This window comes from Nuphar pumila, chromosome 7 (assembly GCF_984573655.1).
Source record: "Nuphar pumila chromosome 7, dmNupPumi1.hap1.1, whole genome shotgun sequence".
NCBI lineage: Eukaryota > Viridiplantae > Streptophyta > Magnoliopsida > Nymphaeales > Nymphaeaceae > Nuphar > Nuphar pumila.
In genome coordinates, this window is record NC_143255.1 from 113733839 (window position 1) to 113752347 (window position 18509).

At 37.5% G+C, this 18509-nt stretch overlaps 1 protein-coding gene across 1 annotated transcript; it reads left to right on the forward strand.

Moving 5' to 3' along the window:
- Positions 1 to 4820: 4820 nt before the first annotated feature.
- On the forward strand, positions 4821 to 16570 carry LOC149833001 (calcium-dependent protein kinase 2-like). The gene is made up of 6 exons (XM_090012674.1): positions 4821 to 4918; positions 6890 to 7061; positions 7129 to 7877; positions 7958 to 8254; positions 15571 to 15936; positions 16061 to 16570. Exons 2-6 carry the CDS (start codon positions 7045 to 7047, stop codon positions 16327 to 16329), a joined length of 1698 nt encoding a protein of 565 aa, XP_089868800.1. The 5' UTR covers positions 4821 to 4918; positions 6890 to 7044; the 3' UTR covers positions 16330 to 16570.
- Positions 16571 to 18509: the final 1939 nt, after the last annotated feature.

Below are 18509 nucleotides of genomic sequence, written 5' to 3' on the forward strand. Positions count from 1 at the left end.
ATAATTTTTGGGAAGGCCGTTCAGGATTCCGATTTGCCGGATGACGCACCACCCCAGAAAAATCTTTAGAGACTAGATTCATCCCCGATGAATGAGAATGAGAGGGGTTAGATCGTCTTCGCTTCCAGACTGGGTGCCGACGAGAGAGAAAAGATAAGCCGCACTTATGACAATCACAACGTTTATGAAAATTCAAAGAAAAACAATTAGCACACCACCAATCCCCCGGCCTGGCACGACTCAACTGAGATCTATAACGAATAGCATGGAAGGAGCTTTGCCAAGTAGATGAGACCTGCTTCCATCCTCGATCAGCAACCCATTCTGGAAGCTCACGAATGAAGAAAGGAGAAACAAGCAAAGCCTTAACAGAGCACGCTTCGAGAGGCTCCCGTCTAATAGCTCGCAGGAAAAACCTAATGTCTGAAATACGAAGAGAGCCCACATCTAGGCATGATCGGAGGGACTCCGAAAGCTTAGAGAAGAACCAACGATTGAGTCTGAAAGGCAAGACGACATCCAATCCCCATCGGCGAAGCACAAAAGCTGCACCCCAATCGTTCACTGCTTCCTTGATGAAAAGTAGGGCTCGCTGGTTGACCCTCAATGGGAGATCGGGAGCAAGTCCCCAAAAATGGCTAGACGAGGGGCGCATAACCGAAAGACGAAAGGCACCGATGAAGGAGCCTACGAAACTCTGAAAAAGGAAATAAACAAGATAGAGGCACACCTGCGAGGGTCGGGGGCTCCGGTGGGGATCGGCACGACCAACCAACGCAGCACAAGATAGGGCAACCTCCGTTCGAGTCTGCAGCGTTCGACGAAACTGGAAAACCACCGGAGGCAAACGTCGACGGTTCCTGGGCTCAGAATGGCAGCATCGGCCTTCCCTTCGGCACCGGAGAGAAGAGAGAAAAACGAAACCGTGGCTCCCACGGGTTATGCAGCAATAAGCACCGCGCTGCTCGCCAAACCCAAAATTGGAGGAAGGCTGAAGCCGCTGGATGTGTGGCTACACGGCTCAAGCAAACACGAGGTCCCACCGAGAGGATCAACTTGGGTTTGAGAAGAAGAGGAAAACAGTGGGGTCGCCGAATGGAGGCAGCGGTGGTGCATCGTCAGTGGAAAAAATCAGGGGAAGAACAAGACATCGTGAGCCGAGGGAGGCAGCTCAGGCATGGTGGATGTCGCGAGTGGCCGAGCTGGTGTTAGCAGCAAACAGAAAATGGAGCGGAGTTGGGGTTGTCGGCTGGTGGCTGCTGCTCAGGGCGGCCGTGCACAGGGAGATGATTCCACCGCCAGGACTAGTCGGCAACGGCTACATCAGAAGGGTTCAGCCATCTCAAGGAAAGAGGGGATTAAGAGTCTAAAGACGGAAAGAGGGGACTCACTCGCCATATGGTGGCCATCCTCCACTAGAGAGAGAGAGAGAGAGAGAGAGAGAGCAAGAGAGAGAGAGAGGTGTTGATTATTTTTTAGATGGTCTCTCTCTCTCTCTTTTGAGAGATCAGAGAGAAAAAAGAAGAAATCTTTCTAGTTCTAAATTGTTATTTTGTCAGTGTTTTGTAGTTTATTATCCTGTCTTTTGAAATCAAAATGAGTATTGTTTAGGTGTTACATATTTTGTAGAAAATTCATTGTTGACATGATTATTTGTTACAGTTACTGCTGATAGTGACATCTGATGATTTCTGATAGCCAGTACATGCTCGGGGGGAATGACTAAAAAATGCTTGGATATTATGTGGGCTAAAAAAGTACATATATACTAAAGGAAAATATAAGTATGTACATGAAAGTTGATAGAGCTAAATTCCATGTCTCTGAGTGTTCTTTTACAGTGCTCCTTTGGTAGAAGGCCCACTAACTTTAATGTGAATATTAATGTGAATGATGGGTATATTTGGTTCTCTGCTATTGACCTGACGATTAATAAGTCATTCATGGTGGTTGGTGTGTACAATAACACCCATTATGGGTTCTGCCTTCAGCAGTTCAATTAAATCCTTGGCACTTTGAATGTATTTAAAGCACCTTGGATGATTATTGGTAATTTTAATTATGTATTAAATGCTTTAAAGAAGACTGGTTTGCATCGCTCTTCCCCAGTATTAATTGTTCTCACTTTCATAATCTTTTTGAAATTGATGATGCTAATCATAGGTTTACCTAGACTAATAACCAGAAGGGTACATATAATGTCCAGTGTAAACTTGATAGATCTTTTATGAACTATCAGTTGTTTGACGACATTCGCATGGGAAGTTCTCTCAAGATTTTACCCAGGACTATTGTGGATCATAGCCTCCTTTTATTTGACACTGAGTGTTATGTTCAATACAAGAAGAGATTTCCTTTTAAATTCTATTCTTTGTGGTTGATGGAGGAGTGTTTTAATATTCTCTGTTTGTTGGACCTCGGAGCAGGCTGGCTGCTGGATGATTCATGTTCTTAATAAGTTGGATGATGTCAGAGCCAAGCTTATCTATTGGAAGAAATCTCACTTTATAAAATATTGGAGATAAAGTTATACGTATTCAGAATGAGTTTTATGCTTTGTAAGATTGGTTGGACTCTTCTTCTCCCTCACCTAAAGATATTGACAGTGAAATCTCTCTTAAGCAACAATTTGGAAAAGACCCTCACTCAAGAGGAGATGTATTGGAGGGAGAAACCCAGAATGTTGTCACTGAAGAAGGGTAAAAGAAATATGAAGGTTTTTATGAAGGGTAGGAGGTAAACTAGTGGTAATTCTAAGTTCCTAGTTAATGACAATGTTGTTTCTGATGAACAACAATTTGAAGATGAGGGTTGCAAGTTCTTTCAAGATCTTCTTACTAAAGATGGGTCTAGGGATGATTCTATGCCCATGCAAGGGGGTCTTAATTTAGTTTCTGAAGAGGAGAATGATCTCCTACCTATTCCAGTCTCAAGTGAAGAGATTAAATTTGTTGTTTTTCAGTCTAATGGAAAGAAGGCTCCTGACCCTAATGGGTTCCCTAGTAATAGTTTTTTTCAAAAAATTTGGAGTATTATGGGACTAAATGTACGTGTCTGCAGTAATTAAGGACTTCTTAAGTGTGGTTCTCATCCCTAAGGTGAGTGGTGAAAGCCACCAACTAGCAAACAGACTTAATCCTGAAAGATCAAACTAAAGCAGTCCTAGTGGATGAAGACACGGTGAACCGCGAGGGGATGCGTTCTCAAACATTGGGCGAGAACAACCTGGACCATGTCCATGACGTGATTGAGCGGTCACATCGCTGCAACCAGCAGATGCCAGCACACACCACAAAAGAGGCACGAACGCTGGAATAAAGGAGGGAGGGTGCAGCTGCTGGCGTCACCTTAGAGAACTCCCAAAGCAACCAGGTCAGCTCCACCCCTCTGTCGTTTTCTGTTTCGTTGGAATTGAGTGGTTGTCCAGTAACTATCCAAAGTCAAAGCCTGCATTACTCCTTAGATGTCACTCAAGGTCAAGGAAACATAAGAGTTTTAAGACCTTCAATTTGTCATATTGATGAACATACCAAAACTGGAATCATTTTCCGGTTTTCTCCTCTTTTTTTTTTTAGTAATAACTTGAAAATGACCCATTCATTGTTAAAATCCGTTTACTAGGGGAATTGGTTTTTTAAAAAAAAAATGAAAAAACGAATTGATTTTGAATCGGCCATTTTTTTTTATCATAAGATGACACTTAAAAAATAAATTGAATAAACCTTGAATCCAATGTTGTCAGTATCGGTATCGGCTCCGAATCGTTGCGCCACCGATTCAGTTGTATGGGACGATACCGATACCCAACTAAATCGTTTTGTATAGGCCCAAAAATAATAAAAAAATTATTATGTATCAATCATAACATGACTCTTGTTAAAACCATTAAAATAATATTTAAAAAATATTTTTTGGTATTTTTATATTTATTAAAAATAACCGATTCAAGCATGCAACCTATCAAAAATTCTGCCGATACGATGGGTATCGGCAATACTGGTAACATTGCTTGAATGAGCCTCTTTTGAATTGTCTTTGAGCCGATTCAGACCAATCTTGACAACATTGGTTTTGACTAGGGGTGTCAATGGGTCGGGTTTACCTGGACTCGACCCAAACCAAACACTATAAGGTTTGGGAATGGTGATAAATAATAACACCCGATTAAGACCCAGGTCCGAACACAAAGGTCCGATTAATACATCGACTCAGGTATAGTTTGTGAAATTTTATACTAGACCCGAACCCGACCTCAGTTTCGATTAAGTCCCATGTAAAAATGATAAAAGATATGGTTTTATCGGGTATGGTCCAGGTCTAGTTCTTGTCGTTCTTATTGAGTCTGGATATGTTTTTTTTTTTATAGTAGACCTGAATCCAAACCCGATGCCATACCCTAAAATCGAGTCTAAGTCTAGTTCTACCTAGGTCCGAACCATACCCGACCCATTGACACCCCTAGTTCTGACCCAAACAATTGCCTTGTACTAGAAAGAACACAATTATTGAAAAAGCACAAGTCATCTCCTATCTCTCAAAATAGTATAATCCAAAACAAGCCAAAAAAGAAAAAAAAAGGTGGTTTTCTTGAATTTTTGGGCATGATATATTATTTAGTCCCGTTATTTTCCTTGACTTTATATTTGCGTTATAATGGCTGCCGGAAAAAAAAAATTCAAAAGGATGATCGCTTTGTAATTTTGTACTAATGATATACGTACCATTTCTAACTAAGAATCATTATAATATGATTAAATAAATCGCGCTACTTTCAAATTAAAAATAATTTAAAAAAAATAAATTCTAGGTTTAAGAGTCTCGCCCATGTACTTTGTCAAGCTTCCCTTCCCTTTCCAAAGGAGCAGACGAACAGAGGGGCTTCAGAGGGTTCTCTTCTTTCCCATCCTCTTTTCCAGAGGTACGTTTCTATCCTCCCTTCTCTCTTTGTGGGGTTCTCTCTTTTCACATTGATCTTTTCTATTTTTCTTCGTTTTCGTTTTCTTAGACTTTTGGCCCTTTTTCTTTGGTTGGTCTGAAGAAAAATTCCCTCTTTTTGGGGTTGGATTATGTCTGGTTTTTGTGGCATCTTGAAGGAGGAGGAAGAGACGTCGAAATGTCGGAGTGTTTTTGGGGTTGTTTTAGAGAGATCTGGTTATTTGGGGGAATTTGGTTGGTTTTCGTGTTTTTGACGATCTTCGTCTGAGAATCTCGGTTTTTTTTCTTTTGATTTTGTAGTTTTGGTTATCTGGTTTTGCTTTCTAGCAGTTGGGCCGAATCCTAACAGGGGTTCTGTGGTTTGGAAGGTCTTTTCCCCTTTTTTCTTAGATTTGCCAGCTCTGTCTGATCCTGCCAGTCTTAAGCAAAACGGTTTAATGTAAAGGGTCTGCGATTGTTTGTAATTTGAAGACCACTTTTGGTCGTGTCATTTTCTTTAGGGTTTCAAGAATTGATCAGGAATTCTTAACTTCTCTGGGTTTTTTTGGACCTTAGTAATATGATGAAGAATGCACACACATGAGAAATGTTGGGGTCGTTTGAGAAATTGGGTGCCTCATATTTCCATTTTCTTTTTAATGTGGTAGTGTTTTCCTTTGTTTGGTGGACTGATTTCCCGGGAGTTCTATTATGGTGAAGATCCCTGCTTTGTACATTAGAAACAGTCTGAAGATTTTTCGCGCTTGATAAAGATTGGGATGTTTGGGAAAATTGGGTTCCTCGATTTCCATTTCCCTTTTAATGTGATGATGTTTCCTTTGTCTGGCGTAATGATTGCTTGAGAACTTTATTATAATCAAGATCTCCACGGAATATTTGTTGTACCATTGTGTTCCTAGAAATAATTCCAAACTCCGGTTAATTTGTTTGTTGGTGGTATATTCTTGTACATTTCTGGTTGAAAATACAACTGTTGTATGGATTTTTATTTTTTCATAAAATATGGAACAATAGCCTTAATACTATTTTGAATTTCCTTTTCTCTATCGGTTTATATTGTGCAATTCTTTATTTTTTTTAGGCAACTACTAAAATGTTTTTTTTTCATAATGTTGAGGCACTTCATGTAGTTTTTGATAACTTTCCATTGATAATATCATTTGATATAACAGTGGTTAGGGATGCAAATGGTTCGGATTTCGGATCAGAAAATACATTGGGGAGTCTGAGCAGATGTGATCCAGAACAGCCAACTCTTGCAAAATCCCCATTCTGAATCCAAACCGTTTGCAACCGTAACAGCAGTAATATCAATTTGTTTTGTTGGGGGATGTTGCTGTCTGCCTTTTTTCCTTTTTCCTATATTTTTTTTGTGGTTTCTCACATACATGGAGCAAATTACTGAGGTATTTTATGATTTCATTTAGACTATATATAATGTCTGTAGTAGATAGTGTTGTTGAATTACTTTAGTGTCCTTGTATTTGAATGCTGAATTTTGAAATCAAGTTGATAATTTCTATTTTTTTGCAATTTTCATTGCAACATGTTGATAAATGTTCTTTAATCTTCATTTTTGAAAGCATTTAAAACAACAGAAACAAAAGGATATAAATTCATCTTTTCTTGTTTCCTTTTCCCTATCTTATTGTGGAGAGTGTAGCTTTGTGTCTCTGTGTTGCGATACTTAAATGTGGCCTTTTGGTATTTTTGCATCAATAAGATTTCTTGATAAGGGTGTATGTCGCTTTCGGTAGCATGGGATAGCTGGATTGGAAAAAGTTGCACATTCATAGCCATGGGGCTGGGGATTGACTCTCAGCTTCACTATCAAACAAAAAAAAGGAAAAAGAAAAAAGAAAAAGAAAGTACTATGTTGCTTTTGTTGTTTTCTTTATACAAAGATTGTAATAGAGTTCACCCTCAAAATGTTGTGGTTTAAATTTATGTCCAGGATTGAGAACCCATCTGATGTGACTCTTCTTGGCACTGTCAAACCACCAAGGTTCAGATATCACTCAAATTGATTTTCTAAGGGTTCGTGATTTATATCTGCAAGTGTTGCTTGTGGTACCCTGACCTTGAGACGAGAGATGCAAGAATTGTTTCATGCTTGTAACAAATCGGTAAGTGGGAAGAATCTTAGTGTTTCTTTTATGAATCTTGGATCTGATTGTTGTCCCTATATACCAGGTTCAAATACTTTGTTGGAGCAACAGATGAGACATCTATTGGTTCACAAAATACAGACGAAGTTGATCAAATTGGTTTATCACTGGGGAATATAAGAGATCTATTGGTTTTTCCATTCTGGGTCAATCTAAAGCAGCTCCTCTGTGTTGTTGGAGCTATAGGACTGGTGATGGCTGTTGCGAAGGGCAATAATTCTTCAGCATGTTTACCAATTTGTTGCAAAGTTCGTTATCTTACTGAGGCCATTCTAGATGCAACACAAATTTGTAATCTGGAGGATAGATACTTGCTTGGAGAACAGTTGGGATGGGGCCAATTCGGGGTGATTAGATCCTGTTCAGATAGGCTAACGGGGGAAATATTGGCGTGCAAGTCCATTGCAAAGGATAGGTTGGTAACTCTGGAGGATGTGCGTAGTGTCAAACTAGAGATAGAAATAATGGCTCGATTATCAGGTCACCCAAATATTGTGGACCTCAAAGCAGTTTTTGAGGAGGAGGATTATGTGCATCTGGTCATGGAGCTTTGCGCAGGTGGTGAACTTTTCCATAGATTGGAGAAACATGGTCGTTTTTCAGAAAAAGAGGCATTAGTTCTATTCAAGCTGCTGATGGAAGTTGTGATGTATTGCCATGAGAAGGGTGTTGTTCATAGAGATTTGAAACCAGAGAACATTCTATTGGCAACAACATCAATGTCAGCACCCATAAAATTAGCAGATTTTGGTCTTGCAACCTATATTAGACCAGGTATTGTTTACATCATAGTTTTCTATGTTTTTGTTCATACTAGGTTTTGTCACTAAATGCCAAAAAAACCCCTCCAACAGGGCAGAGTCTGTATGGAGTAGTTGGTAGTCCCTTTTACATTGCTCCAGAAGTTCTTGTTGGGGGCTATAATCAAGCAGCCGATGTATGGAGTACTGGTGTGATTCTTTACATTCTTCTCAGTGGGGTTCCACCATTCTGGGGGAAAACGAAGTCGAAAATTTTTGATGCAGTCAGGTCTGCTGAGGTGTGGTTTCCATCAGATCCTTGGGATCAAATATCTGCTTCTGCCAAAGATTTGATCATGGGAATGCTTTGCAGAGATCCAAGCCAGAGACTTACGGCAGCACAGGTTTTAGGTATGTCAGTTCATTGTCATTTATGACTTTTATACATGCGGACAGGGAAAACTTGAAGTGCATAGCTGACTTAGAGGGGTTCTTTTGGTTGTGTTGAACCACGTTGCTTTGCTGAAGCATTTTAGTTGTGATTTAGAATTCTAAACAACCCTTTCTCTAAGTCACATGGGTGTGGGTACGGGTGCGGCGCAATTTCAAAAAATTTGGACACGGGGACTCGGCTATATATTGGACCCGGGTTACCGTCCCCCCCCCCCCCCCCCCCCTTTTATAAAGCAACAAAAGGCGGTTAGGGTTTTCTCATTCGAGGAAACCCTCCCCACCTCTGCCGCCTGCCCTCTTTCCTCTCTTGTCCGACCACCACCGCCCCCGCTCCGACAGCTTCGCCGGAGCCCTCGCTGGCCACCTCCCTTGCTCGTACCCCCTCTGCCACCCTCTTCCTCCCTGTGTTCGGCAGACACACCCGACGACCCTCAGGCAACCCCGACCAGTATCTCCTCCTTCCTCTTCCACGGATTCTCCTCGCCGACAACAGTCGTCGGAGCCACGTCGCCGCAACCTTCTCAGGTGACCTCTCCATGTCTTCTTCTTCTTCTTCTTCCTCTGTCATCTTCTTCTTCTCCTTCCCTCGTCCTCTTTTGTTCGCCGGCGGTCTCGCTCCCCTCTACTAAATCTCGAACCCCCCCCCCCCCCTTCCTCATCTCTCGGCTCGTCGGAGAGGCAGGCGGTCGCCGACCTCCTGCCTCCCCTCTCCCAAGTGCGTTGACCGAGTTTATAAAGTGGTCAGACTCGGCCCAGGGGCATTGACCGAGTCCAACACATGTTGACCGAGTCCGCCCCGTGTTTGCACCCGTGTCGGTGCGTGTCGACCCCCTAGCCGAGTCCGTGTGACATAGCCCTTTCTTGATATTCCGTGGTTCTTTCTGTCAACGCTTCTTAGGCATTTTAGTTTTCATGGCATTTTCAAACTGATCGGGCAAACATGAGGATTTCATTTGCTTTCTATTAAGTTGATCTTATTGCTTTTTGTTGATGTCTAAGGTCTATGCGAACAAAAATAAGATTAAATAGAAAAAGGAAAAAAAGGAAAATTTTCTTTTACTTTTGGATAATGGGGAGAAACCTCCATTTTGGTTTGAACCAAGGTTGTAAGTATTATATCATAACCCATATTGGTCGGGCGCAAAGTTAGATACGTATTGTAAAAAATCGTAAAGTTTTAATAAAAAATTTCCAAAAATTCTAAAAAATCAAGAAAAATCATAAAAAACTTGAAAAAATTCTAAAAAATCATAACACATGAAAGAATCATTTATGTTTTTATGAGCTGGATAAGACATCATTAAACAATAATGAATTGCATAAGATAAAACTATAATATTATGTATCAAAACAATTATGTGCTATGGATGGCTTGCACAAGACATCAAACATTAAATAATCAAGATAATATGCTATAAATGGCAATCTCACAAAAAAATGCAAACTATGAAATAATATGCATATTAAATAACAAATCTAAGCTAATAAGTCACGAGATTCATAATAATGTGTGTTTACATAAACAAACAAAAAAAATCATAGGGTTTTTTTAATGCATAAACATTTTATGTAATTATTTTTTTTTTAAATTTCAAACAAAAATGAATTAGATAACATCAATCATTGAATGAGTATCATCAACATCATATTCTTTTTGTTTTGGAAAAAAATCTCTCTAAATCACTCTTAATCTCTTTAGGGATGAATATGAACTAGCCCCAAGGGGCCTTATATGTTTATTTTTTTTTAAATAAGTGGATTTGAAATGCATTTATAGCGTATCGTAAGATACGTCCCGTATCGAAGTGTATCGTAAGATACAAGGACATATAGTAAGATACAATGGTGTATCGTACGATACACACCTATCGAGACATAGGTGTGTATCGTATCGGAAAACCCCATAGTAACGATACGTATCGTACAATACAGTATGGTACTTACAACATTGGTTTGAACATCCCGTTATGGGCCGAGAGGTGCCACTTTGTCCACGGTCCTGCTCTGGTCTCCATGGCACAAAACTCCACGGGTATCTGTGATAGTGAAACCATCAGCTTCGAACTTGGGGCAAGGGATGCTTAAAACTTGACCCACCTAGCTAGGTGTGTGGCGCCCTTGTGGGGGAATTGTAATAAAACAAGGTGTGCACAAATACAATGCCCACTAAATTGCTACAAGGTGCACAATCACAAAAAACCAATTATGGGCAAAATACACAAAGGCATTAAGATTAAATGTACACAAAATGCATAAAAGACCAAGAGGCAAAACCCCCCTTTTTATAGGGTACATAAGAGATAGAGATAGAGAGAGGACTTATAGCCGTTGTGGAGCTCCCAACGGCTACATGGCCAAGGACAAAAATGCCCTTGGCCAAAACCTAAAAACCCTAAAGCATAATAACAATAAATAAATAAATATAAAAAAGGTAAATATATCCTTAGTGAACATATTCCTATTACAAGGGAAAATTACAGAAATACCCCTAGGGGGTATGCCTATTATATATATATATATATATATATATGATCACTAGAATATGAGAACTGGAAATATGAACATTTCCAACAATGTTTTTGCAAATCAAACCATGTGGATGTGCTTGGCATGATGAATTATCTAAGAATCAACCATTGGATCCTATATTTTCGATGAAAAATATGATTTTTGAATGGTTAAATATTTACGAAGAATATGAGCCATTGATTTTAAAGCCTTAAAAAAATCTCATTTATGCATCAAAATCGGATGATTCAAGGGTGTTTTCTTATAAAACCAATCTTGTAGATCACATCCGCACGATTAGATTCAAGAGAAAAGAATAAAAAATTCATAAAAATTGTTGTTCACACATTAGTTTTCATATTCTAGTGACTATATATATATATATATATGTGTGTGTGTGTGTGTGTGTGTGTGTAGGTGTAGGAGATACATATATTCTAACACCCTCCTCAAACTCACGGGTTGTCAACCGAGAGCTTTCCTTAGAAGAAAGTGGTTTCCGGGAGATGGAAGTGCCTTAGTGAAGAAATCCTCCATTTGATACTCAAATGATACATATAGAAGAGTGATGGTCTTCATCAGCAATTCTTCTTGGATATAATGGCAATCCATTTCAATATGCTTTGCACGCTCATGAAATGTATGATTGCTTACAATATAAATTGTGCTCTTGTTGTCACAACATAATCTTGAGGGTTTAGTTATCTAGACTACCAAGTCTTCTAGTACCTGTCTCAACTACACTAATTCAGAAGTTATAGTAGTCATGGCATGATATTCGGCTTTTGTACAGGATAGGGATGAATAATAAAAAGATAAGTTAAGGCTCCAATCATTTGACGACATGGAGTTGGATCTTTCAGAGGTTCTCCATCATCTTTCTTCATTTTTGCATTGATGACCTTTGACGTATCAACTCTCTTTTTATTAGTAAGACCTGATCTTTCTATTATCTCGGTTTCATACTTAGTCTAAGACAAAAAATATCCACTGGGTGAATAAGCTACTTCAATTCTAAGAAAATATCAAAGGAAACCAAGATCTGTCATATCATAGTTGTTTTTTATAACATTTTTGATAGGACAATTCCCTATTTATCACGTTCTGTGGTAATGATATCTTCCACATAGAGGAGTAAAATGTATATGCATTTTGCAAATGAAGAACTTTTTCATGTTCCAACCCTAACCTGGGCGGAGGTTCCATATAGACTTCTCCATTAAGGGTTTCATTAAGAAATACATTTTTAAGATCCATTTGAAAGATAGGTAATTTTCTAATAGATGCTATAGTGACGAAGGTTCTAACTCTTATGATGATTTTTGGCCTCATTATAAGAGGATGGTTCTACATAAGAGTAAATAACCATAAGGCAAACTCTATATTTGGGTTCAAATGATTCATAGGATACGAACCTACTAGGTGCTTTAGACATTCTCATAGATCTTCTAGCACTAGATTGATCTATGTCTCGACTTTGGGAATACCTCTTTAATGCAAACGAAAAATGGTCTTGAGTACGGCGAGAATAAACTTGTATTTCATTGTGAGGTTCAACAATAGGAATATCACTCTCATGTCATGAGTGTTATCATTGTCACTCATGCATATCATGAATATCATTACTTTCATTCACATTATCATAAATATCCTTATGCTCTTTATCTAAATCAAACAAAAAAGAGTACTCGCAAGGTTTCTTAGGCTTAATCTTTCCAAAACCATTTTCTTTTTTAAGAAAGTTATATTTCTTGAAACATAAAACTTGTCCTTTTCAATATCATAACGCCTAAATCCTTTTTGGTTTTCGACGTAACCTAAAAAAACACAAGGAATGACTTTTGCATAAAGCCTATAATTTTTGTTAGAAAGAACACAAAATTTACAACAAAAAACTCTTAACCTTTTATAATCAGGAGTTTTAAATAATTTTTCAATAGGAGAACAATTTTTCAATAATAATTGAAGGATTTTATAAATCAAATAAGCTGTCGTAAGAGCGACTTTGGCCTCAAAAACTTTTAGGAACATTTTTTGATATAAGGGTTTTAGTGGTCTCAATAATGTGCCTATGTTTCCTTTCGACTAAGCCATTTTGTTAAGGAGTATAAGGACATGATTTTTGATGAATAATCCTATGTAGATCAAAATAAATTTTGAAATAATTTGACAAAAATTCTCCTCAAGAATCAAATCTAAAAATTTCAATGTTGTTTTTAAATTGAGTTTTAGCATAGTGATGGAATTTTGGAAAAAACAATCAAATACTTCGGATTTGAATTTAAGGATATATATCATTGTATGTCTACTATAATCATCCACAAAAATAACATAGTACGGTACTCTTTTGGACACAACCGGAGCCGGTCCCCTTACATCCGAATGCACTAATTCAAATGGTTTTTTAGATATAAAATGACTAAATCCAAACGATAAAGATTTCATTTTTCCAAGTATATAATCTTCACAAACTAAACCCTTTTCATTACAATTTGCAAGAAATGAAAACAAATGTATTTTTGACATACTAGGATGTCCTAATCTTTTATGCCAATTTTCTATATTTTTTTTTTCACAAAATTAAAAAAAAAATGTTTTGATAATTCAAGATTGTCCATAAAATAAAGATCTCTATTTTTTATGGCCTTGCGCAATTGACTTCTCAGACTGGAGATCATGTATCAAATAACCATTAGATGAAAAAGAAATTTTGCATCATGGTTCACAATTTGGGAAACAAATAAGAGGTTTAAATTCAATTTCGGCACCCTTCTAACATTTGGTACGTAAAGAGTTTGATGTTTTTACAAAGTTACAAAACTTTTGATTTAAAAAAAAAATTAATCGATGGTTGAAACATAAGAATTATTTGGGTTAGTATGACATTCGAATAGTATGAACTCATTTGGAGTCATATGGAAGAAAGCACCGGAATCAAGAAGTCTTATTGAGATCAGTATATATGGATACGACCGCATCGAAGAGGGAAGATGTTTGATTTTTGAACATTGGTTGTAGTGCCTCCATGAGTTGTGCTAGTGACATTGAGACAACGTTTTTTGAGATTTCATCTACAACATTTCTTTCAAAAGATGACCCTACAGAGGTTACTTTTTTTTCATTTTTTCGATCTTCTCTTCTCCTCTTTGGGCAAAATGGCTTGATGTGACCCTGCTCATTACAAAAATGACATTATCTTTCTACTCTTCTTGTATTCATGTATTTATAGTCATTTAAACTTTTTCCAAAGGAGGCTTGTAAGTTTTTGTGTGATTTCTGGGTCTTGACATAACAAGAACCGATTCTTCATCTTTGGAGGAGATGAATTTCTTTAACTTATTATCTTCTATAGTCAATTTTTCTAGAGTTTCAACCATGGTAGAAATACCCCCTCTTTGGAGGATAGCCGATTTAGTCCCTTCAAACTCGAGTCTAAGCCCATTAACAAATCGATAAAAATGTTCCGTTTTGATTTGCTTTCCACAGAGCTAGAGCTTTTATGTCATGGGGACAATGCCACTTGAGGTCTAAAAGTGCCAATTCATTGCAAAGAAGATAATGAACATTATAGTATTCTCTTATACTCGTGTCTCCTTGGATCATGGTCCTTACTTTATTTTGGAGGTTACATACGTGGGCTATATCTTTAAGACAATACATATCTTGGAGATACTTCCAAGCATCACTAGCAAAATCGAATTTTACCAAACTAAAACATTTCTTGATGTCAACACTATTAATGAGTCATCTTATGATTTTGGAATGACCCATTTTTCACTCTTTCCATCTTCTTTCATAATCGGCAACAACCTTATTCATTTCTTCTCCTTGAAGCGCCCCCTATTTGCCATTTTCATTCTTTGAGAGAACAAGTTTTGGTTCTTTCTCTTAGTCATCTACCAAACCCCAAATTTTATCTTTTACTATGGATGCCCACATCACATAGTTAGTTAGTGTCATCCTCCATTGATACAATAGAAGAAGAGAGAGAAAAAGAGAGGGAGATAAAAAGAAAAAGGGAGAAATAAGTAATAGAAGTCACGTCCACGCAAACAAGCTTTACACAATCATCAATACTCATGGCTTTGATACCATGTAATGAAATAAGGTGTGCACAAATACAATGCCACTAAAGGGCTACAAGGTGCACAATCACAAAAGCCACTTATGGGCAAAATACACAAAGCCACAAAAAGATAAAAAATATAATCTTTATTTAAGATTAAATGCACACAAAATGAATAAAAGAACAAGAGGCAAAAACCCTCTTTTTATAGAGTACATAAGAGAGTCAGAGGACTTGTAGCAGTTGGAGAGCTCCCAATAGCTACATAGCCAAGGACACAAATGCCCTTGGCCAAAACCTAAAAACCCTAAAGCATAAAAACAAAACATAAATAAATATAAAAAAGGTAAATCTGTCCCTAGTAGACAGATTCCTATTACAAGGAGAAATTACAGAAATACCCCTAGAAGGTATGCCTATTACAAAGATGAATATATATATATATATATATATATATATATATATATATATATATATATATATATATATATATATATATATATATATATATATATATATATATATATATATATATATATAGGAGATACATATATTCTAACAGGAATAAGGGACTTTTTCATCTCTACCTATGGTTGATTCTTTTTTATTTAGCACATCAATTTCTAGAATTGCATCATTAATTTTTTTTAGACCTTTCTTTGGAGTAATCCTAAATCTTGTGATCCTTTTCTATTTGCAGATCATTGCTGGATTAAAAATGGAGAGAAACTCCAGGGGAATGAAGGCCAGTTTCCCTCAATTGGGGACTCCTTGCCTAAGAAAATCATTTCTGTAAATCGTGATTCTAGCCTGAGCTCTGGAAATGCAGTTTTTGGTGATGTTCAGCAGGACTACTCCCCTATGTTTACTTGCAAGTCGTCATTCTCTTCATTTTTGATTGATGCTGCAACTTCTTCCCCATCTGTTGGCTTTTCATTGCGGAGCTGTGAATCTACTAAGCAGGAGTTTTCTTCACCAATAGCTTCAGTGCCTAGCTTTGCATTCTTCAGTCCATGCACCACCATCGTGCGAGATAGTGTGGATAACTCAGCTGCCATTGACAGAGGTGATCATTTCGTACCCTTTGGTTCATTTTTGTGTTTGAGAATTTGGACTATGTTCTACTGTGTGGAAAATCGGTTTTAGATTCCTTTTGTGCATTGTGTGTTCTAAAATTGGTTGTCATACAGACCTGAGTTTCAGGAAGCTGCTTACGTCATCCCCGGCCTCTCATGGGGACTGTCTTGCTGCAAGAAAAGCTGAGATCCATGAAATTGATCCCCGTAGGGGAGTGATTTCAGCTACGCGACCATCAGGTATCCATAGTAGGAGAAACCATACCATTGGCTTGGGTGAGTTGGAGCAACTGGACTTAATGGTGACAGAATCAGTCATACGTTGGGTCTCTTGTACGCATCTTTCAAGTGCTACACCTTTCCACTCTTCCCTGGTTTGTTAACTGTTCATGCGCATATGAGGGAAATCTAGCATTTCAATGCAGAACTTGTCAACTCTTTTGTAATGCGGAAAAGAATTATCAAGAATATCTTATAAAGAGTTGTACTTCTCTTGGGTTTGGCTGCTGTTGTTGATTTACATTCTTTTACAGGTTAAGTTCTTGTTTGGCTATTGGGCTTGCTATTTTTATTTGTGGAACTTCTAGATACCAATGTAAAGTTGATCCTTGTGTTTGGTCATTGTTACTGATGCTCCATACTCGCCTCTCCTGGTCTGTGAGGGAATACTATTTGTACCATGATTGACTGTTAGAAGGTTGCTTGCTACAGTTGTGAACTGAAGCTCAGTGGAGATGTTCTCATGTCTTTGATGTTGGGGGTGCTGATGGTGTTGGGGGCCCTAGCTTGGAAGATTATTTGTTATTTTTATTAGTATCCATAGTTTTATTTTTGTATTTTTTTTATTATAAAATGGCTAATTTCATTGATATGTGCTTGCCATCAGCTCAGTAGCCCACCACTTATAATATAAAAGGACTTGATTAATTCAAATGGATTTGACATTTGGTTGGTGGATATGTACTTTTCTGTTGGGGTGGTCGGGTTGGTTATGTTTAACAAAAGTATACTCAACTTTCCTGAATAATTAATTTGCATGCACATTTTAATTTTAACTTGTTTTATAAGCTTGTTAGGATTCTTGTGGTGTTTCCTTGACACGGTTTGTGAGAAATGTGCATTTTTTTGGTTTCTTGACAGGGTTGTGAGAAGTTTCCATTTTACTACCAATATTTTATGTGTTTTTCAGAAAACGGCCCGACTTTTGAAGAACTTTTTCCTTCCTATGTTTTTTCAGAAAATGTCAAATAGTAATGTGTTTTTCTTATTGGCAAGCTGGAGTAGGGGTGTAACCAGGTCAGGTTTGGTTCAGGTCTTATCAGACCCGATTTTGAATTGGGTGTAAAAGTAGGAACTAAACCCAAACCAATCTAATTCGAGTTTGGGTACAGCTGGAAATTGTGGACCCATATGGGTTAACAGGTTTGGGTATGTACTGGATCGGGTCTTTAGTAGATCCATTTTGTCTCAAGTCAGGTTTGAGTCTGGGTATGCCTGAAAAAGTAGACCCATATGGGTTAACGGGTTCGAGTATAATCGTTCAGGTCTTAATTTGTTCAGGTTTTTACTTGGGTCTTGATATGATTGGTATTCTAGACTTAATTACCCATCAATAAAAATATATATAAATTAATAGAATAAACTATTTATTAAGAAGATTATATGCTAACAAATGGAAATTTTATTAAACTATTCTAAATAATGCCAAAATTTAAATATAAAAAAATCATACCTACCAATTGTTTCAAATTGAAATAAAAAGACATTAATCATATATGATATTCAAAATATATCAAATTTAATAAGTTCTTGAGTATTATTCTTTAGAATTGGCCTTCACTTCAACCCGACAATTTTCACTATTGAAGGGCAATAAGAAGTTTCTACGAAAAAAATGAATTAAAGTTTTAGTTACTAAAATGAAATTCATATTATTTCTAAGTTTTATCAACATCTTTAGATATTTAATTGATTATATAACATAATATTTGCCAATTATTCTAGTCATTCGTTTATGTTGCCAGGACAAACATCTGGTAGAGCCAACACAGCTAGGTCTCTGATCCTGAGGGCATTGATCGTAAAACTAGCAGGTAGAACCATTTGGGTGAAGTATTAAAAGCGGGTCAAGTCTAAATGGGTTTGGGTCTTCATTTATAATACCTGAGATCAATTCAAGAAAATGTGTCGTGGTGTATGTTGTTTGCTGATGATATTGTTTTGATTGACGAGTCTAAAGCTGAGGTTAATGCTAGGTTAGAATTATGGAGACAGACATTGAAAGCAAGAGGTTTTAAGTTGAGTAAGACAGAATATATGAAATGTCGGTTTAGTAAGCAACGAAGTAATGATGGAAGTGTAGTGAAGCTTGGTGAGCAAGAAATACCAGTGGATGATTGTTTCAAATATTTGGGATTTATCGTTCAAAAGTATGAAGAAATTGATGGAGATGTAAATCATAGGATAAAGGTTGGGTGGATGAAATGGAAATGTGCAACTGGAGTGTTGTGCGATCGTAGAATGCCATTGCGGTTGAAGGAAAAGTTTTATAGGACGACTATTA

What these genes read in the sequence shown, in the direction of transcription:
- LOC149833001 (XM_090012674.1), top strand. An exon ending in TACGGCAGCACAGGTTTTAG is followed by an intron (nt 8,255 to 15,570) that starts GTATGTCAGTTC and finishes TTCTATTTGCAG; the next exon opens with ATCATTGCTGGATTAAAAAT. An exon ending in CTCAGCTGCCATTGACAGAG is followed by an intron (nt 15,937 to 16,060) that starts GTGATCATTTCG and finishes GTTGTCATACAG; the next exon opens with ACCTGAGTTTCAGGAAGCTG.